We start from the raw sequence: 23,128 nt of genomic DNA, 5'->3' as shown, positions 1-23,128 counted from the left end.
TGGCGGACCAGCGTTGATATCTACTTAAATGACCCCACTGTCTCCCATTCACAGTTGGTGAGGAAAATTGTTGACAGCCTTTCACCCCCTGCTATCAAAGTGGTAAAGCCCCTAGGTCCCCAGGCTACTCCAAGAGATTACCTGGATTTGCTTGATTCAGCATACGGAATTGTGGAAGATGGTGATGAGTTGTTTGCTAAATTTCTCAATACTCACCAGAATTCAGGAGAAAAACCATCAAGTTATCTCCATAGACTGCAGTCATCTCTCATTGAAGTAGTGAAGAAAAAGGCTGTATGTGCCGGTGATGCAGACAGGCAGCTTCTCAAACAATTCTGTAGAGGGTGCTGGGACAACACAGTAATTACAAATCTCCAACTGGAACAAAGACAAAGTAACCCACCAACCTTCTCAGAGTTTTTGCTGCTGTTGCGAACTGAAGAGGATAAGCAAGCTGCCAAGGCAAGTCGGATGAAGCAGCACCTTGGATTCACAAAGACAAAAGTTCAGGCTAACACACAAGCTGCGTGTGTCAATGACATCGAACCCCAAGATAACAGTATACCGTCAACCATGAAACAGATGCAAAAACAAATTGCTGACCTCCAAACTCTGATTGCATCATTCACAGCTTCCAATGGAGAAAAGGCAGTGAAACCCAAAACAGCTAAGGCTCAAAAGTCAAAGCCAAAAGAAAGTCCCCCTGTTTCTCAGAACCACTCCCCAGCTCAACTCATGACCACCAGGAGGCCAAGGCCCTGGTATTGTTTTAAATGTGGGGAAGATGGTCATATTGTCACCAGTTGTAGTAACCCTGCTGATCCTACACTGGTCTATGGCAAGAGAAAGGAGCTGAAAGAAATGCAACAGGCTTGGGATGAGAAGAACCCTTCTAACGATGCTCTACCTTTAAACTAGAAGAGGCTCCTGTAAAGGGACTATCAGGAACCGAAAAACAGACAAGTCCCAAAGAAAAGCACAACACAAAAGCAATATTAAAAGAGCAAAACGTTGAACAAACCAGAAACATTCCAAAAGGACTTGTAGGAAGACAGAGCACTGCTAATGTTACAGTTGGTGGAGTAGAGTGCAACTGTTTACTCGATACAGGTTCACAAGTTACCACTGTATCACAATCATTCTACAATAATCACCTGTCAGAGTACAAGATCAAGCCAGTCAGTGACTTATTAGAGGTTGAAGGAGCTAATGGCGAACCTGTCCCTTATGCTGGTTATGTGGAGATAAGTCTGAAGTTTCCTAAAGAGTTCATCGCCTCAGAACCTGAAATGGAAACTCTAGCTCTGATAGTGCCAAATACTCGCTCAAGCAGCAGTATACCAGTACTAATTGGAACAAACACTCTTGACTCTCTCTATGAAGAGTACTGTGATGACAACACCCTCAGATCTACTAAATTCTGTGGTTATGCTCAAGTACTCCAAACCCTGCAGCTACGACACCAGCAACACTCCAGTGGCAGACTTGGCCTAGTCAAACTAAGAGGCACTACTCCTGCCACAATCCCTGCCGGTCAAAAAGTCATCCTGCAAGGTTTTGCTGGTTCAAAAACTGTCAACAGTGAACAATGGGCGCTGCTTGAACCACCAACCATGTCATCGTTACCTGGTGGAATCTTCACAGACTGTTGTCTCATAACCATACCAAACCAACATCCTTACAAGGTACCTGTTGTACTCAGAAATGAGACCGAGCATGACATAACACTACCAATTAACTGTGTCATAGCTGAGCTAACAGTAGCTCGGGAAATTGTACAACATACTTACCCCAATCAAAGACCTTCTCACCTGGAAAAAGAATCCCTTCAATCTGATGAGCTACAAGATGCAGCCTGTACTTCCAGTCAGCAAAAGGCAGAAGCAGATGGGAAGTTGAAGTTTGACTTTGGTGATTCACCACTTCCTGAGAACTGGAAAACCAGAGTAACAAATAAGCTAAATGACTACTCTGATGTTTTTGCTCATCATGATCTCGACTTCGGTCATGCAACGAAAGTCAAACATCACATCAGACTGAAGGATGAAACGCCTTTCAAACAGCGACCCCGTCCCATACACCCGCAAGATTACGAAGCAGTGCGACGCCATCTCAAAACCCTTCTCGATGCTGGAATCATCAGAGAGTCTGAGTCCCCCTTTTCGTCACCGATTGTTGTTGTCAAAAAGAAGAATGGTGACATCAGGCTGTGTGTGGATTACAGAAAACTAAACCTCCAGACTATCAAGGATGCATATGCCCTACCCAACCTGGAGGAATCGTTTTCTGCACTCACTGGGTCTCAATGGTTTTCTGTGATGGATCTAAAATCTGGATACTATCAGATTGGGATGGAGGAGACTGACAAACAAAAAACAGCGTTTGTCTGTCCTTTAGGATTTTGGGAATGGAACCGAATGCCGCAAGGAATAACAAATGCACCCTCAACGTTCCAGCGCTTAATGGAAAAGTGCATGGGAGATATGCATCTGCGGGAAGTGCTCGTTTTCCTTGACGACTTAATTGTCTTCTCCAAATCCTTGGAAGAACATGAAATCCGACTGACCAGTGTCCTGAACCGACTGAGAGAAAACGGCCTCAAGCTTTCACCAGAAAAGTGCCGTTTCTTCCAAACATCGGTCCGTTACTTAGGGCACATTGTGTCAAGAAGCGGAGTGGAAACTGACCCAGAAAAGGTTAAAGCACTCAAAACCTGGCCGAGACCTCAGACTTTGAAGGAATTAAAATCCTTTCTTGGGTTCTCCGGTTATTATCGGAGATTCGTACAAGATTACTCCAAGATTGTGAAGCCCTTGAACAACCTCACTGCTGGTTACCCCCCACTGCGAAAAGGAAGCAAGCCAACCTCAACAAATGGCAAATTCTTCCACCCGAAAGAGCCATTCGCTGAAAGATGGACCTCTGCTTGCCAGCAGGCTTTCGAAAGCATCATCGACAAGCTCACATCGTCTCCTGTGTTAGGATTTGCAGATCCTAAAGTACCATATGTCGTCCACACAGACGCCAGTACAACTGGACTAGGAGCGGCATTGTATCAGGAACAGGATGGACAGAGTCGTGTCATCGCCTACGCAAGTAGAGGCTTATCGCGCAGTGAAGCGAGATACCCGGCGCATAAGTTGGAATTTTTAGCCTTAAAGTGGGCTATCACTGAAAAATTCCACGATTACTTGTATGGTAACTACTTCAAGGTTGTAACTGACAACAATCCGCTGAGGTACATACTCACCACTGCCAAGATGGATGCTGCCAGCTATCGCTGGTTAGCTTCCCTGTCCACTTTTACGTTCGACATCACATACAGAGCAGGCAAGCAGAATCAGGACGCAGATGGGTTGTCAAGGAGGCCTCATGGAGAGTTAACCAACGACGATCAGTCCCAAGGCGAAAGTCAAAGGATACATGAGTTCACCTCCTATCATCTGAGTCCTGAGAACAGTCGATTCTGCTGCCCAGAGACAGTCAAGGCAGCCTGCCAGAGTCATACTGCTGCTTGTGTGGAGGAAGACTCTAACCCTCCTAGCTTAGTAGAGTCCCTAGCTATGCATGCTGATGCTATACCTGCCGAGTTTGAGGAGGAGGGATTCCAAGGTCTCCTAACAGTCCCCAAGTATAGCAAAGATGAGCTTGCCAGACTACAAAAAGCAGACCCAGTCATCAGTAACGTCTTGAAGTTAATTCGGTCCAAAGAACCTGTACCTGCCAGTCTCAAATCTGAGTCGCCTGAGTTTCAGCTAATGCTCAGGGAGATGAGTCGTCTCGAACTGAAGGATGATTTGTTGTACAGGAGACGACATTGCGACAATAGACCAGTTTGTCAACTTGTCCTGCCACAAGTGTTGAGGTCATCTGTACTTACCAGTCTTCATAACCAAATGGGACACATGGGTATTGAACGCACTCTTGAGCTAGTGAGGTCAAGGTTCTATTGGCCTAAAATGGCATCTGATGTTGAAACAAAGATCCGGACTTGTGAGAGATGTGTGAAGAGGAAAAGTCAGCCAGAGAAAGCTGCACCTCTGGTTAATATCAAGACGAGTAGACCTATGGAACTGGTCTGTATGGACTTTTTGTCCTTGGAACCGGATAGCCATAATACCAAAGATATCCTGGTTATCACTGACCACTTTACGCGGTATGCGGTTGCTATACCTACAAAAGATCAAAAAGCCAACACAGTCGCCAAATGTCTGTGGGAGCAGTTCCTCAGTCACTACGGGTTCCCCGAACGCCTCCATAGTGACCAGGGACGTGACTTTGAGTCGCAAACCATCAAAGAGCTATGTGCTTTGGCTGGCATCCGTAAAGTGAGGACAAGTCCATATCACCCCAGAGGGAACCCAGTAGAGCGGTTTAATCGCACATTGCTAAGCATGCTGGGAACTCTGCAAGAAAAAGAGAAGACGAAGTGGCGGGAACATGTCAAACCACTCGCTCATGCATACAATTGCACGAGAAATGATTCAACTGGTTTCTCACCCTACGAACTGATGTTTGGGCGTCAGCCCAGATTGCCTATTGACATTGCATTTGGGTTACCAGTCAAAGACCGTTCATCCACTTCACATTCCCAATACGTAAAGAACCTCAAGTCTCATTTGAAAGAAAGCTACAAGCTTGCCACTGAAAATGCAAAGAAAGTTGCTGATAAAAACAAAAAGAGGTTTGATCTGCGAGTGAGAGAATCCACACTTGAGGCAGGAGACAGGGTTCTTGTGCGAAATCTTCGCCTTCGCCAAAAGCATAAACTTGCTGACAGGTGGGAGTCAACAGTCTATATTGTGCAGAGGAGAGCTGGAGATATACCTGTCTATGTAGTGTGCCCTGAAGGTCAGGATGGGCCCACACGCACATTACATCGTGATCTACTTTTACCTTGTGGTTTTCTCTCTGAAACAGAGGAAGAAGAAGTGAGGCCTAAGAAAACTCACAGGCCAAGAACCAGGCAGACATGCAACCAGCCAAATGAGCAACCTCTATCTTCAGAGGATGAGGATGATGATAACCCATGGTTCTATCCCATGAAAATCTCTGAGATAGAGACAAGACTGGTTGAAGTCTCAGATATGCCTAAAACACAGACAGCTCTCGGAGACAACGTACCTGCTAATTCTGAAGACCAACAGGAAGTGGAACACACAATCTTACCTGAAACCTTATCTGACCTGTCCTCCACTGGAAACATTCCCAACCCTGTGGAAAGAAACCATGTGGAACTAGAACCTGAGGAAAACGTACCTGATGTCGTTGAACCTGAGGAAAGACAAGAAAAGACAAATGGTGATATTGAAGCAGAGACAGTAAACCATCTTACAGATGCTGAAATAGACACAGACGAACAAACAGAAAAGGAAACACACTTTCCTGATGTGTCCATCATCGATACAGAAAATGGTACCAAAATACTTGGACAAGAAGAGGAATCATCAGTGCAACGTTTGGATGAGTCCCTACCCGAGCTCCTTACAATGGAAAATGACGAACAACCATTACATTTTCAGGAGGAAGGAATGGAGAATGGTATTCATTCAACAAGTTTGTCTGATTCACAGGTTGAATCTCAAGAGGATGATCTCCAGACAGCGATAACTAATGGTCAAAGTTCTGATTCTGAGACAGACAATGGCAATAGTGAGAATGCCAGTGAACATCCTCGGAGGTCCGAGCGTTCAAGAAGAGCACCTGGAAAGTTCACTTATTCCCAACTTGGCAATCCCTTTATTTCTTTTGTCCAGACCATACTAGAGGGATTCAACCAAGCTTTAGTTGAAACATTTGAAAGTAATTATGTAGAAAGAAGGACATGAAGGGACTCATGTCAGTTAAGGGGGGGAGTGTGTAACCCAGTGACAAAAATGGGTTAACATAAATAAATAAATGCCCATAACCCCGTTGATAAGATCATCATAATACATCATTATATATGCTTATTTAGTTATTATTTTATTTCCATCATTCCTATTCACTTAAATAGCTTGTCAATCAATGTTGGTCTTGCATTGAGGCGTTTGATTGGTTATGACAAGGAATAGAGACTGCTCATTGGATGGTTAAGTTAAGTTCCGCCTCCATGACAGAAGAAAGAAAACTTCAACACAGAACAAGACGATATTGATGCACAGAGATGAAATTGATTTATAAAAGTTAAACTGCAGACTCTAGAGCGAGGCTAGAGCGTATGCCTTTTGACGTGTTGTCTGTCTGAGGAGTTGGAGGACGGCCCGTGTGTCGGAGGTTAACTGTTCTAGCATTGTTTCGGTGAGTTTTAAGAACTTGGGCTATGGCTATTTATAGTAACAGGTGTTCCCTGCCGATACGGCTAATGCTATTTATAGCACAGACCTGTGTTGCCTGCCGATACATGGCTAATGGGCTAATATAATTACTGGTGTGTTATCCACGTGTGTTATATAAAGCATGTGGTTTCTTTATTCATGTACAAATAAGTGTTAATGCTGTAGTTAAAGCAGCCTTTGTTGCATTTAAAGAGTAAAAATAAGTCATAGTTACATTATTTTATCACAGTGCTTGATTTATTCATTTTTGTATTTTGATTCGGGCAATATGCTGAAAACATGCAGTGTAGCTGTGACATTGTGCACAGTTAGTGTTAATATTAATATGTAGAATGTTTGAAGGGACAATTGAACATTTGTGCTATATGCTTAAATGTAAATGTGAGGTTTATGATGGATATCATATAGTTCATGTTTTGAAAATGAGATAAGAAATGTTTAATCATAATTCATGGTTAAAATGCTAAAAAATTCATAAGTTGATCACTATTGAATTACAGTAGAATTTGGAACTGAGTTGTGAATATTCATAATGGCCATAAGTGATTTCATGACTTAGAATAGTAATAGCCTTGTTTTGTACAGGCTGGGTTTTTTTCGTTGGATTAAATTGGATTCTGGATTCTCCTGGACAAAGGAGATGGCGAGCTACCCTTGAACCATCGAGCAGCTTCTCATCCAGAGGAGTTGGAACTGATAAGCAATTCAGAGGAACATCTCAGAGGAGTTGGAACTGATAAGCAATTCAGAGGAACATCTCAGAGAAGTTGGAACTGATAAGAAATTCAGATGAACACTTTAGAACCTTTCAAGCAATCTGTGTATTTCACTGTGAGATATTGTCTGTTAAATTGTCTTATATAAGAGAGGAAACTTTATTTTATTTTCTTATGACAAAGCGCTCTTTGGGAGTAAAAGTTAATATTTACAACATATTTTGTCTGGTGGTTTCATGTGTCGTCAATGGTTTATTCACTCAGCTCCTCCCGAACCTAGAGCAACTGTTCTTTACCTAAAATAGGGTTACCACGGTTACAGGTCCTTTTGTTACAATGTCAATGTGTCTTACTGCAGTGGCTTGATTCACTTACTTGTTTACCAGATACTATACTGTAGCCGAGCAGCCGTTCCCAATTTTGATACCAGTATGTTGTTGCTATATTTTTTGAAAATGTGGCATATGATGCTGTAACCGGTACAGGCTTTGAGTAGTTTCACGCTAAAGTGGTTTTGGCAAACTCACGCTCAGAGCATGTCATTTCCTGTGCCTGTGCCCACCTGCTGTCAGAGAGATGCAGACACTGGCGATCAAAGTTAATGATCTGAATAAGTCTGTCAGTTTTTCCACCTAGTAAACTTCCACTATCGTCTCACTTTCACTGCACTTTTTATTTTTTACAGCGTGGTTCCATGTGGTTTTGACACCTATCTGACATTTGTACTATATACTTCCAGTTCTAATAATCCATTTGAACTAAATGAAGACAGTCTTCACTTTGTCTTGACACAAGCAAAATGTAACTGTAAGTAAGGGAAGAGTTTTTAGTTTGACTGTGGCCCCTGAGATGATCTGTAGGACTCTGGATAACTGCCGGCAACAAGCATCTTTTAATGGCTCTCTTATCATCTTAATGAAGTCTGATCTATTTCTGATCCTTTGTTTGTGTGTGTGCTGTAGTTATGCCAGCTGTCAAAAAAAGCCCCATGATCCTGGTTACAAACCCACTGCCAGAAATGTCAGCATGCAACTCTTCAAAAAATTGCTAAATATGAATCTATGCAAGGACTGTTTTCAATACGGCCTAAAAAGCATTTTCTGGGTACTCCAAATTAAACCTTGAATTTTTTTGAGAATAGAAAAAAAGGATTTACCGTAAATAGGCTACATTGGTAGCCTGGAAATCCAGACCCTGATATCTTGAACGATAGAGGGTCTGGTCACGATCAATAGTAATTTCCAACTCAAGGGGCGGCTCCTACTCGTGCATTTCAAATGCCACTGCACGCAGTTGGATAGCACTACAACCAATCAGAGCGATGCACAAGGTGACGTAAGCCCCTTCCGTTTAGCGAACAGCTGTTAAACTGTTAAATTAAACGTTTGCCGTTGTCGGTCGGCAAAATAGAACATTCCACTTACTTGCTAATGAAAGATTTGAGTACCGTCTTCCAAATCGTTAAGGGTCGAGGCCAAAGCAGTCTCAAACTCGCACAACATATCCGCAGCCATCTTTGATGTTTACTATCACGGCTTCGACGTCGCATGCACGTCACTGTCATCATCCGGTTACGTCCTCCCCAGAGTACCATATAAGGGGCTCTGGCGCGCCCATGTTAGATAGAACCAATTGAAACCATAGCCAGATTTCTGGTTTTCTTGATAACTTGGAATCTAATGATTAAATCCTTTTTGGGCCAAATATTATGCATTTTTTTCTTCTTCATCTAACTAAACACCATTCAAATCATAGTTTGGGTTGTATGAATTGTGAATGTGACTGGACCCCACAGCTGGGCAGATGGGGGGGGGGGGGAGAGGGGGAGTATTGGGCCAATGATGATGAGATGTTGATGTTGAGTCTGTGTATAGGCCGGATCAGGCTCTGGCTGTCTTCTTCATGTTAGCATATCATCTTAAAGCCTTGTCTGCATGGGACTAGGCTGCCCTCCAAGGAATGTTAAGAAAATGAATCAAATGATAGAAATTGGTCGAGTAGATAGACCTCTCCTCCTGCTTTTTTTTTACTGTACTTGGTTACACAGGGGTCTAGAGATGGACACAATCTACTTTTTTTTGTCTTGCCTTTTCCATTGTAGAACATAGTCACACTCTCATGGTATTTTACATGTGCTACTCTCATCTCTCTGAAGGCGGCTGATAGCTTTCTAGAGATTACTGTTACAGCTGGAGTATCTTATCTGCCATCAAGATTTTTTTTTTTTTGCTGTGTGTGTGTGTGTGTGTGTGTGTGTGTGTGTGTGTGTTGGTGTGAGAAGGCATTTGGTGGTATAGTCTACAGTGTGAGTGTGTGTGGGGGGTGGGGGGTTGAGTTGGGCCAAGGCTGGACTTGTTTTTCAGGGGAGATTGAACAACAGTGTCTCTCATTCCTCCGCTGTGGGCGTTTTGGCCCTGGCCAGCGAAAAGGCACTAGTGGCAACCGGACAGGACACCGTCTGTGCTCCTTCTATGGCCGAGGCCGAGACAGATGCGGGGGAGAAAGACAGACAGACAGACAGACAGACAGACATGGTCATTTTATAGGTTCATAGACTTCCTATGAATCCCAATAGAAGAAAAATGCCTGTACAGTATGTCCATATAGCTATGTATGAGTGATTCATAGTTGATTGTGATTGATTTCATTGATGACGTAAATAATTACTGCAAGGGCATGAATAGAATTCTTGTGATTCTTAAATGATTACAAAAAAACGAGTACGAGAAATATAAATCCTCTTGTTGCCCCCACAGGCTAAATTGTTTACTACACCCTACGATCTTTAAGTGTTGGATGGATTGAACAAAATACCTTTTGGGATTCTGTCTCATGGCTCCCATACAAGACACAACAGGCAGCGCTTTTGAGGGTAAACGCTCTTATAATCTCACTGGTGTATGCACCTACCCAGCACCTTATTGCAGATAAAGCTGTTATACTTACAACAATAAGAAACATGAGTCCAAATACATTTTAATGTTGCTCTTTATCTGCTCGCTGCATAAACAGCTGCTTGCTAACACATTTTTAATATGAATTTAAAGGAGTCAGTTATTCTGAATAACGATTGTTGATAAAATCACTTTTTGTTAAAAATCTGTAAGTATCTCCTTACAATTCACTACCTGTCCCTACTGTGTGTGCGCTGCGGAAAAAAATAGCTTTGTTAATACACAGTCTATAGTCTCTGTAAACTGGCATATCGCTAGTTAACGGTGAGACTCCTTTGTTCACATACCAGTTTACAGAACCTAGGACGCCAGTTATTTTTTGTCAGCGCACACAGTATGGGCATATAGCGGATCATGAGGAGATATTCACTGATTTTAACAAAAATTGATTTTGACAGCAAGCTTTCTACAGAATCACTGACTCCAGCTTTTAAAATGTGATAAGATGACAGTGTTATGTTTTGCTGCCCCCCCCCCCCATCCCAGTTAATGACAGATCAGTTAAAGCTACGTACCAATGTAAAAAAAGTGTCAAGACAGGCACAGGAGGAATATGATTGGACTACAGGGTTGTTGGGGCAACAGGGTGCTCAGTGGTAGTCATGGTCATTGTCCTATCAGGTTCTTAAAACTTTGCTCTCCAGTTTTTCATTTTATTCATACAGGTAATCCCACTGAGACCGGAGACTCTTTTTCAAGGGAAAGTTGGTGGAGTGTTCAAAATACTCTCTTTGGAGCATGACTGCACTCAAACAGTTGGCAGCCTCTACCATATTAAGATCTTTGATAAATCCTGTGTAAAAGTAGAAATGTATCCTGATGGTGACTGGGATTAAACTAATTGAGTTCTATTACCTTTTCTTAAGGCTCTTCTTAAGAAAAACAAAAGCACCAAACCATGCCCTACTTTTCCATCCATGTTGTACACTTCGTTTCTCCCTTTTTTCTGTTTCATATCTAAACAATGTTTAAAAAATGATAGCTTTAACCTTGTGGTATTGTAATCTTTTGGCAGTCTCCCAGAAAGGGCTATAGGTTCTTTCTTTGTTTGTCTGGGCAGTTGTTTGTTATTATTCTCCGTGTGTGAGGGGGAAAAAGTGAGTGTGAGTGCCCCTCAGAGTGTTTGTGGGAGGGAAGGCTTGATGACATGGGTGGAGAGGGAATAGGCTTTCTCTGGTCCATTGGGAGGAAAAGGGAGGGAGGGGTGGGGGGGTTCCGCGGGGGTTGAAATACTGATGCTCCACAGGTTTTTGCCATTAGGGCCATGGCCTTTTATCACTATAGCACATTCTAATATATATATATGTATGCGCCCAATAAGCCTTTAGAATTTTTTTTAATCTCACTGGGTTTGGAGTGAATTCAAGAGACAGCGCAAAATCCGAGTTGAGACATCTGTCAGGGCTTTGTGAATTGTCTCTGGAGAGACAAATATGGTAACAATAAAGCCTTCTGCGTTTTTCTCACAACAAGGAGGAGAGGGGGGGGCTGTGCCATACATGATCTCTGGCTTTGTGCTGATCTAACTCGGGCTTATTGGACAGCACGGAAAAGAAGAAAACAATAGCTATGTGTTCTTAGCCTTTAAAAAAAAATAAAAAAGAGAAGGTTTTCCCCCTTAGCTGTACCCCACTGCTGAGGCACTGTGTTTCTTTTTGGAGTCCGTTGGGGGAGAATTCGACATTGTTATCTAACATGTCTTCCACTTGGACTTTTTAATGATTTCCAAATGTTCCATCTGATTGCTATTGGCAGCCTGTGCGTGCTTGGCGAGATGTGTTACTGACATGTGCATGCTTGCAGGCCTGGGCTGGCACAAGGCGGGGGGGGGAGGTAAAATGCAAGGGTCTGACCCCGAGATCGAGAGAAAAAAACAACATGGCCACTTATGTTCTCATAAGAAATATGACTCGATAATAGAGAAAAGCTGTTTGGTACCTCACTCACCTCAGTGCATGTGTTCCGTGCCACCCGTATAGCTTTATGTGGGTGTATTCTTGTATGTGTGCAATGTTTTGAAGTAGGTCACGCGGATGTCATATACATAAGAGGAAGTTTACAGTATAGGGTGATATCAAGGCTGTGGTCAACCACCTGAAAGCTTGTAGCTGACGAAAAGGAAGTTCCATATCGCGCAAGAGCAAAAGGTGCGACCTGGTAAACACAAGTGAAGACGAGTTGATGTCAAGAGAGTCCAGACATTCACACAGATCACTGGCTGTTCATTGCAGTGCACTGTGCCATAGGCATAGCACAGACAGACGGAGATTCAGTGTCCTTCCTTAAACCCTGCTGAGTGCTGCTTTGCTTGATTGCCTTGGCCCAGTCATTGCTTTTTCGGTAGTTGTTGCCGATGTGATGCCTGTGACTAAAAAGAGAGCATTTACTAAAGAGTATAAAACGATAAGTGTCCATCCCTATCCGTTTTCACCAGAACGGAATTTGTCTGTTGAAAGCTAACCTTTCAGTTTGACCCATGCAACCCCCCCCCCCCCCCCATTATTAATTACATTTCTGAGTTGTATAGCCCTAAGTTGTTCATCCACTTTGTTCTTTATTGTTTAAGGAACACGGCACACATTTAGCATTGCACTTCTATGATGTCAATGGCGGTTTAAATATAAATTCAGCAGTCGTTCTGGTGGAAAGGCTTAGTCAGAAAAAGACAAAAAGGACTTTGTACTTGTGACATTTGCTGCGACAAAAAAATTCCTTCCTATATCACACTGTAGACTGAGATCTGTCAGTCAGAGGAGAAAGTTTTCAAGTGAAACAATACATGACATGATGGCTTTCCCCTAACGAGAGGTCAGAGGGGAAAGCCCGACTATGACATGTGACCTCTTTAGAAGCCTTTTTGTGATGTATGCTTCATATGTATGCTTGCGTATAGTGAGTTTCTTTGTCCAGAATGACACATAGGGAGTTGGACAATGTGAACTAGAGCATTAGTGTGTGTACACCATGTGCTGGCTGTTTCTTTTTTTTTCTTTCTTCTTTTTTTTAACCTCACACTATTCAGAACCTTGTCACATCTCCAAGGCAACCAGTGAAGGCCACAGCTAATGGTTAGTCACAGGTTGTACAAGACAGAGTGTACCGTACAGGGTGTAGTGAAACGTCTGGTTCTCCTCCTCCATTGATTTTTAGGAAGGTCCATTTGTACCATTAGTATAAATTGATACCAGTTAAAAAATGCTGTTCAAAAATTCTAGCCATCCACCATCACGAACACCACACATATGTACAGATGTTACTGTAAATGGTCTCGCAAAAAAAAAAGATCAAATGCTGATTTATAAGTTATGTGTTTTGAAAACTGCATTCTCTTTTATGTTGTGTGCTACCACTGGGGCTCTTCTCTGGAGTAGATTACTATGGCCATGTGGTGTCAATGTGTAATACATGATTTACATATGACACATTGATTGAATCCTTACTTTGCTGCTTTGAGCGTTTTCATCCTTACAGTACAATATGTTTTTGCTCCCCACAGGGCCATTGTCCCGTAGCCCATGTGAGCTGCTGCCGGTGGGGCTGGGCCACCCGGTGCAGGCTGCCTCTAAGAGCTTCACCGCCCTGTCCGGCTGTGCCAGCAGAGACACCACCAGCCAGCCCCAAGAGGTCCACATAGTCAACCTGAGAGGACCACAGGGGCCAGACGTCCCCCCGCCTGAGGTCAGTCAGCTTCAAAATGAAGGTTTCACTGTGAACCAACAAAGTACATAATGAAGCATTCAGCAATTTTTTGCTTTAAACCCATATTTAATATCAGAACATCAAGAAATGATTGTTAATAAAAATTAGGGCTGTCAAATTAACGCGTTAATTTCGATTAATTAATCACAGAAAAATTAACGCGATTAAAAAAATTAACGCAGATTAATCGCACTTCTATAGTGCCCTTTGACCCGGTGCAAAAGTGGTGCGCAGCTCGGTGAGCTGCACCGAGCTGCACCTGTAGCTTGCATCATGGCTTGCATACACAGCCCGCACGGGTGAAAGGGAGAAAAGTAAAGAGAGAAGCAGAGGAAAGGGCGGGGCCGAGGGCTCTATGGACGGTTTAAGGGATGCTTTGGGCAAATAAGCATGAAGGTAGGAAGACATCTTACTTTATTCTCTGCAGTGTCTGTGCATTATTGATTTAGTGGGTGCAACAATATAGGTTCAAAACAGTATCTCTCAATCTTCCTCCGTGTGTCTCAATTTTGTTTGCTAGCTGTCTCGTCTCCCGCGTAAACGGACACCCTATGTGTGTGTGTGTGTGTGTCAATATTTTTGCCTATGAGTACGACGATGGTGAATGAATCGGCATAGGCATCTGTGGAAGTGCAGCGCTGTCTGTTGTGGAGACAGAAGTTACGAGAGACCGAGAGAGAGAAAGAGAGAGAGAGAGAGAAACAAACTGTAGCAGGCTATACAGCTGTTTATAAACAGGTATAAAAGTGTCATAAAAGTATGCGATTAATTTAGATTAATTAATCACAGAGCCTGTAATTAATTAGATTAATTTTTTTAATCGCTTGACAGCCATAATAACAATGTATAGGCTGGGAGTTCTGCACTAGTTTTTTTCACCACTACCATTGAAGGCCAGTGAGAGTTGAGCTGCCTTCCACTTAAGGCCTGAACACTTTCTGCATTGCATGTCCGCGGGCGTCCACGAAATTGTCCGCAGAGGAGAAGTTTCATTCATACTGACTTGCACACAGCAAGAGGTCTTCAGTGTCAGCACCATGGAAGTTAATACCACACTGTGGCAATACACAAATGTGACAGCAGGGCAAAAAGCTCTGTGAACTAGCAAGCTTGATGACTGTTCAACTGCGAGCTCAATAGCTTAGTCAGGAACTGGACATTTAGTTTGCACTGATTACCGTAACATGAACATTTGTACCGTTGACTCCTGTCTCTAAACCTCCTACACCTCTATTGTGGAGCAGTTCATACTTTAACAGAAAAGGCTTACATCGAGGTGAATGGTGCAGCACAGCTAATAAGCTATACTGTATATTAGCCTCACTAGGTACAGTCAAATAAATGGACCTTCTAGAGAGGGGTCAAAACAAGACAGTGAGTAGTTCCTCATTTGAAAAGCCAACCACTTATTTGTTTTGAGCACCTCTCTTTAGTTCACTCATTCAAACTGTCAGCACATCTCCAGGATAGTGTTTCTAAAGTTGACGTCGGTATCCAAACCACTCCCTGTCTACAGCACGTCTCCTCAAAGTCAGCCATAGTTTTCAGATGAATCACGGGGGCCCAGGGCCTTTTTCAGAAACGCTGAGTCTGGCTGGGAGATCGTCCCATCTCCCCTCAGTCACAGCGCGGTGTGAGAAGGAGCATGTGTGGACTTGCCATCGCAATTTTGCTGCCGATGTAGGCTTAGGTGTTGCTAAGGCCAAATACCAAGAAATGTGTGTGTGTTATGCTGTGTCAGCGCGACGACTCTCCGGTTTTAGAGGCTGTGTATGTTCTGAAGCTGAACTACAAATGATACATTACTGTGTGAACAAACAATTGGGAAAGATTTTTCATTTTTTTCGGTTAAATTTGAGATGTCTTTTTTTTTATTTACATTTTTTTGATAGCCCCTACTGCAAGAAGTGACGGCCCAAACAATGATTCATGGATAGATTTACATTACGTCTGGTAGTAAAACTTTATTTTTTACACCTTATGCTAAACTTGTCAGTAGTTTATTTATGCTTTTAAGCAGAGGGAATAGTCCTAAAGTGAAATTAAACACACCTGGACCCGGCTATTTGAAAAATAGGACACCATTTTCTAACATTGTTATTTTTTTTAACTTTGAAATAATTAGCTCTCCAAAAGGCCCGCTCACACAGCATAACTGTTATGGCCAACAGTAAGCTTTTGTTTTGAAAGGTCTGTGAAATCCATCTCTTCACGTCATTGTCTCCAGCTGTTGGTAAGCCATCACCTCCATGGTCCAGTGAGGACTTTGGTGGAGGAGGCTGAAATCCAGCTGCCTGTTCCCTGCACCCACAGCCTTGGCTAAAGCAAAAGATGAATGTCACACCGGCTCTAGTTGAGATTAAGTGGCCCTGCAGAAAACTCATTGTGCCTGTGATAAGATAAGATCCCCTAAAGGACATTTGGATACTGTGTCCACTCCCACTCTGGTCCTTGATTGCATTTCCACCTTGGTTGTGTGTGGGCACAGATTGGCCTGTTCTGAACACAAGCAGCCTCTTCCTTTAATGCTTTTAGCCTTCAACAAGGCTGAGTTTGGAGGCCAGTACAGTGTGTAAAACTGTTCTTCAGTTTGCCACAATCTGTCCTTGATCTATCATGACAGCAGGAGGTGATAATGATCCGGTGGAATAGAAAAAGGAAATACAGCCCCTGAAAACGAAGGGCATTATTGGGGCAAAGGACGCTCTGAGAAAGATATATGCTGTGAAAAAGGGCCACATTGATCAACCTTGATCAAATTAAGACTAAAAGCATAAAAATCCTTTCCCTTTTTTTTAATCAAGCAAATTAAAGGTAAGGAAAGTTACGTTGGAATTAATGAGAATGATCTCCTCTAGTGGAAAGGGTCTTCAACCTCTTAGAAACCAGCTGTCTTTTCCAAATGATGAAACTCCACAGCCTCTTGTCTAGAAGGAATCCACAGAAATGACATTTTTGGAATATCAGACGGCAAGACATTTAGACTTGAAAGCTGAAAAGCTCCCGTAGTCGGTTTGGTTTCAGCTACATAGTGGCTTCCATATCCATGAGGTAAAAAAAAAAAAAAAGCCCTCAAAGCGCTCTTGCAGTATAATTCATTTCTACTCATCCCATCTGTATATGCTCAATTTGTGCCAGTGACTAGTGCTCTTGCAGGGAAATACAGAGCTGGATTTGTCTGCAAGAAGATTTGTAGCTCCTCAGTTCTGCTTAGCACACGAGACTCCAAACGGGAGGAAACAGCTACACTTGCCCTGTCCAAAGGTAACAGCACCTTCGGTAAATGTAATCCCCATAGGAATAAATGTGTCAAAACGACAGGCTGCGGTTTTACGGGGGTAAGGTAGATTTGTAGACACAACAAGAGTGGGATGGATCTTTTCAACTACTGTATATCCCAGTTAGAAAGAAAAAGGGGTATATTCCTTTAATTAAGAAAACTAAAAAGTTGTTTAGTTAGTCAGATTTAGAATCTTGCAAAAGATTTCACTCAGTTATGGGTCTTTTCCCCTTGTTTGCTTTGGAATGTGTATCCTTTGCTAATTGTCAATGTAAGCAGCAGAGAGGTATAGAGAGATGGTCTCTCCGTGATTATGTAGATCTGTTCTCCTGAGTTCTCCGCCTCACCTCTGCTGATGGGGGGGGGGGGGGGGGGGGAGAGGTGTCTGGGCGCACAGAACCGATTGTATTTGGACGTTTGGAACGATCAACAGTGTAATTGGGAAGGGCTTGGGAAACATGATGTGCCCCAATGCACCTTAAGGGGTCTGCAAAGCCAAGACATGAGCGGGTATACGGGCATAAATCAAGCTGCTGCACATGAAGCGTATGGACTAACGTGGACCAAGGGGATCACACATCATGGTCAGATTTACACTGTTTTATACACACACACACACACACACACACACACACACACACACACACACACACACACATATTCACATCCTGCAGCTTGCTATGTGTGAGGCCTGCTTCACGTCTCCTTTACATCCATGTGTTAAAAGTCGCGGCTCGCAGTTTGTCCATATTTTGGGGTAAATATGTGAGAGAAATGAATTGTTTCCTGTCTGCACCAGTGAACCCATTCCGTATGTACGGGCATTAACTAAGGGCTATGAACTGTTATCCAGAGAAAGAAATGCACAGCTGGACTTGACTCATAATACACACGTTGGCTCCTGGCCAATCTCCACACCAAAGCTGAGTTATTAAGTGCAACAGAACACCTCTGTAGTGACTGTGCATAGTGCTTTGGTCTGGGATACGCTCACATTTAAAGCGCTGCCAGTCAGCACAGAATAACACACCCGGGGAAGAAAATATGCTAATCACTCATTCAAGCAGCCCAGAGCTAGAAATATCCACAATAATATTTTGGATAGTACTCCAGTGATGTACAAGCCATGTGTTCAAATCTGCAGGGGAAGAAAGTAGAGCAGGCTGTGCATGACTAAAAATAAGTTCATTGCCGTAAGAATGAAGCTCAGCATTCTAACTTGCCATAGGTTAAGATGGTCACCATGTGAAAGAGGATCCTTCCTTACCCGATCTGCATGTAAGCATTGTCTTTGTGAGCATTTTAGCCCTAAACTCTTGTAAGAAAGTTTGTTGAGTTAGTTCAGAGGATTTTCCATGATTCAAGCAGAGAGTTTTTTTTTCTCGTCAATGATTATATTTAACAAGTTGCAATGGCATCCTAGTCAGTGGTGCTTTGGTCCAATTCGGTCGAAAAAAAAAAGAATTTTCAGCAAATTTCATTTTTTCGTTCCCGAAATGACAACCACCAACCAGCACCACAGACAATGCCCGCTGAGCATTGCCAGACCACAATGAGAGAGATTTTTAGGGGCTGACATTACTTAGCTAGTTTGCGTATTTCAAACTACCTATTTAGTTTTATGATATGTCTGGATTTTTACTCAACATTTCTTTTAGACAGAGGGCTGTTTGTTTTATAGATTCCTAACCGTCTTTTTTCATACAATGACTAGTAGTGCGACTGGCTGGCCTGGACCAAATCTTTTAGGACTTCTAAATTGTTATTCACATTTGTCTGAAATGAAGAGCTATGATTTCTTTAGTTCCAGTGTTCCTGATCAAAGTAACAGAAGCCCCCTTTTTTCTTTTTCTGTTATCCTCATGTGGGCCTCTAAAGCAAAGACAGTCCAGGCCTGAGAGGCAATATCCTGGAATAGGACTCATAAAGTGAAGTGACTGTTTTGGGCCGACACAGTCATAGTAAAGCCTGTCGTGCCAGATTGGGGCTCTGTGTCCGCAGGTAGGGATTTAAAATAACGGCATAATATTATTCACATTTTCACAAAATTCAATTAGATTGTTAGAAAGAAAAGATCTAATCGTCCTTAGAGCATTAGGAGAACAAATGAGAGTTACAGACCAGACTCACTGCTTCCAATTTCATCCAAGCTTTGAAACCACTTTAGGGATTTTCAGGCCGAATATATTTTGGTGGGTTGACTATTGACCCCTGGAGGTGTTGGTGTTTTGCCACTTAAAGCTCTACCAAAACAATGACCTCATCCCGAAGTGTTCTTTTTCTGTTCTCCCCCTGCTCTGGATCAACAGTGTATAGGTATCAAGTTTGAACGTGTTTCCATATGTTCCACACCCCCCCTGTCATACGCTGAAGTGGCCTTTTGCAACCGCCTTCTAACATGCATAGCAGAGCTTGGCACTATGATGGACACCTATATGTTCCCCAGTTGCAGTGATATGAAGGGCAAGAAATAAGCAACTGGATGGAAAAAAAAGAGAGAGACCTGTCTGGGCATATAGGCTACAGTCAGATGATAGGGTGAAAAATCAACAAAGCGGTATAGGCTATCTCCAATCGGGCCATCTTTCTGTAATCAGCTCAGCAAAGGCAAACATCAAACAGCCACTTACTCGGCATCAGGGTGAGGCAGAGCAGATGATTGTTCTATCAGCTGGAATTCGCAGATATCTTTTTGACTGTGTGAGTGACTCTAGCTGGAGGGGCTCTCACCAGGCACAGACAGCTTTGTCAGATATGAGTTGAGCTTGTATGCACACACACAAGACAAACTGCACACACAAAGCCAGCCATATGTTTCATTTCAACCTGCTTTTGGGGGCTTTCGTATGGCCTAACCTTGTTTACAAATGTTATGCAGACTTTTTCTCAGAAGGAGATATTTTTTTCTCTCATATTTAATAGCAGCCTAGAGGAAGGACTCACTAGCCTACATCCACTAATGCTGAGGAATTTGACTTCCTCACTCTATGTGAAATATAAAGTTAAATATACCCTAAACAAGAATGGTACTATAGGAAGTGTGCATCTTTAAAAAAATATTTTGGTGGAATGTTAGCTTCAAGCCTCAGGGTGGGTGTTTCTCATGGCAGAAGTTGAAGAAAGTTGAAGAGCTTGCATTGCCAGTAGCTATGTCCTGTCAACTACAATAGAGTAGGTCTAGGCTTCTACTAATTGGTTGACTCCAGAGGCATGCATAGTCTATGTACAGTATGTTGAAACAACAAAACAAAATGTTGTTCATTTATTTTCTTGATAATGTTTATTTTAGTTCAAATCAAATTCCATTAGAGTGGAGTCTTGGTCTTCCGTGCCCCCTCCCCCCCTTGCCACGATTTTGTGTTATTTTCTTCAGCATGTCCGCCTGCCATTCTGCCATATCACTGCAGATTGCTATCCAGAGGTCCCGTCTCACTTTGCCGTCCTTTCAGGCTTCTTGCAGTTGAGTGCAGTGCAGACTGATTAGCATCACAGTTCAGGGAGAAAGGCTCCAGGTAACTTCCCCATCGGTACTCAAATATGTGGGTGGCACTGATAAGAGCGGTCAACAGGTTTTGGTCCGCCTCCGCTCCATCGCTTAGCTCCCTTGCCCCGGCTCCCCTTCCCTCTGTACACCCTCACTGATCCAGAAAGAACCCAGATCCAGACAGACAAGACACACGCACATAGCCATAGCCTACATACACATCAGATAACACAGCATGATCGGCCCCAGACAGTGTGCTTTCCTCCTCTTGGAGCTGTGACTTTATAAGGTTCTTTGTCAACCCCTCTTTGTTTTCAACTTTTTTGGTAATGTTAAAGGTTCCAACGGTTGCTATACCCTTGGGCATGGTTCCATTTTAAAGCTTTAGTGTGTGAGTTTTTCATATGAATGAATGTCGCTTACATTCAAGCATTAGCCAAATGAGTTGACACAAAGTTGATTAAGCCTATCAGCTCAACAAAACTCTATTGTATTTCTCAGTATGGCAGCGTTTACAAACTGGAATTCCAAATGGGGGTCAACAAAAGTTACGCACTGCAGCTTTAACCTATGCCGATAGTGATTCCTAAAACATACAAGCTGCGGTCGTTGTTTTTTGAGTTGACTGTTCAGTATGTTTCTGTTCCGTGTCACTGATTTTGTCCTTGATTATTATTTCCTGGGAGGGAGAGTGTGTTTCCAGATTAGTCCTTCACTTTCCGGCTAATTAAAGGATGTTTTGGGTTTTCTCTGAATCAACAGGGATTATCGGCCTCTTAATCCACTCTGTCAATAAAGGAAAGTGCAGGGACACACTGAGCTGCACTGATACAGACCTGTGGCTGCAGGGTGTCAGTGTTTGTCTATGAGAGTATCACATTACAATGTTAATGCTTTGACACTTAGATTTATTTGGCTTGAAAGGTCACGGAATTGCAACCACACGCTCAAGACGGCACAAACAAACAAAAGAAGAAAATACAATAACATAACGCAAGCAGCGGTAGGTTCTAAATCTAACTGTGGCTTTTGTTAAACAATAAAGGCTTGGGGATGATTTACCATTTGGGTTTTTGCTTCAGTTGGCATTCAGAAGTCAAGGCGAGACACTGTAGGCGAAAACATTGTTTTTTCAAACACTGGTCAATTTTAGATTGTGCTTCCAAAACACGTCTTCTACCATACTAGTATAAATAAAACGTCCAAACTGTAGATTTAGGTGTTTATTTTAGTACACCTTGCCTGTTCAAGTTGTCCCAAAAATCTCAACTTCACTTACATCAACAAAACTCTGCAAAATTCTTTCTACTCATTCTTAGAACTGTTCTGAAAGTTAAATACAGAATGATGTGTTCATATGTTATTAATTTTCTGATTTATAATACATTTTGATCTAAAAATATATGCCAAAATACCTTTTAAAGACCTAGGCTGTACCTATATTTTATGATTAATAAAATGAAAATGGGTTGCGTCCAAAATCTGTTGGACAAAAATATGTTGTTAAAATAAAATAGGGATTTTAGCTCTGGCTTTATTGAACACATAGATTTTTTTTTCTCTGAATAGCTGCAAAGATACGCATCATTTTGTTAGATATGGCCAATTTTGCATAAGTATTCAAACTTTTCTGAATAAAATGTTAATACATAAAATATTGTTTTAATGTTGTTAATCAACTGGCAAAGTTTCTATAAGTTTAAATACCCATTTCACTTACGGTGTCTTGCCTTTAAAGATGAAGCTGTTTTTGTTTTGAACATTTCCATTGTTTACACATGCTACCGCTACCACTAATGGTATGCTCTGTGACGGGCCTTGACTACAGCTGTCGTCCCTTGTGTGCGGTGTAGTTTCAGTAACGCGATAGGGTCTCCATCCGTGTCTGCTGGCAAATGCGCCCCATAACCGTTATAGACACTGGACTCCCCCCCAAAATCCCCCTCTTGCCCATGTCTCCTGATAATCTATCAAGTGTGGTCTGTTGTGTCCAATGGAGGTATATAGTGGCACCAGGGACATCTCAGCGCCACCTGATCCTCCTTGTGAACAACATTACAGGGCCCTCCCCCTTTGATGCCTACTGTATCTGCTGCTCTTCTCTCCACACCCTGGCTGTGTGACAAGCTCTGTTGCTATGATGATGGCCTGGTCTTACCAAAACCTTGTGACGGTAACTCTGTGGGCAGAGAGGCACACCAGCTGCCCCGAGCATCACTTACATTGTGCAACCCAGCTACTGGTCAGAACTGATACAGCTTGGCTGTTATTCACTCTTTACTTACTCCTAAACTTACTCTTGAAAAAACAATGCAAGGTGTATTTCACTTGTCATGATTAAAAACTCATCCTGAGGTATATTTGACTAGCATTTAGAGTTGTTATGTTTCATAATAGGCCTGCGATGCTCAAAAGCAGTATCCCCCCCATAACTAAGTTAATTTAAGTTATTGCAAGTAATACATCAGTGGCACTGTTCAAAATGTAAGATTATCACCTACCTGAAATAAGATTATAAGTGATATGTTTAGCATTTATAAATGAGATATATGTTGAAGTGATGGGAATACTCATATTGAGCATTCGTTATAGGAAGAGCATTGAACTTTCGAGTCCCTATATCTCACTGCTTGTAAGGTGATTGTGTCTTACATTAAGTAAGTGTCATTAGATATTTT

The 23,128-nt window shown here is 42.5% G+C and overlaps 1 protein-coding gene across 1 annotated transcript in view; it reads left to right on the top strand.

The window, feature by feature from the left end:
• tgfbr3 (transforming growth factor, beta receptor III) overlaps positions 1-23,128 on the top strand; it is a 78,981-nt gene that overhangs the window by 19,792 nt on the left and 36,061 nt on the right. The window contains exon 3 of the mRNA XM_080032869.1: positions 13,484-13,665. Within this exon, the coding sequence (XP_079888995.1) occupies positions 13,484-13,665 (182 nt within the window). The remainder of the gene's footprint in view (positions 1-13,483; positions 13,666-23,128) is intronic.

Source organism: Ammodytes marinus (genome assembly GCF_949987685.1).
Source record: "Ammodytes marinus genome assembly, chromosome: 8".
NCBI lineage: Eukaryota > Metazoa > Chordata > Actinopteri > Uranoscopiformes > Ammodytidae > Ammodytes > Ammodytes marinus.
This window is presented reverse-complemented; position numbering and strand designations above follow the sequence as displayed.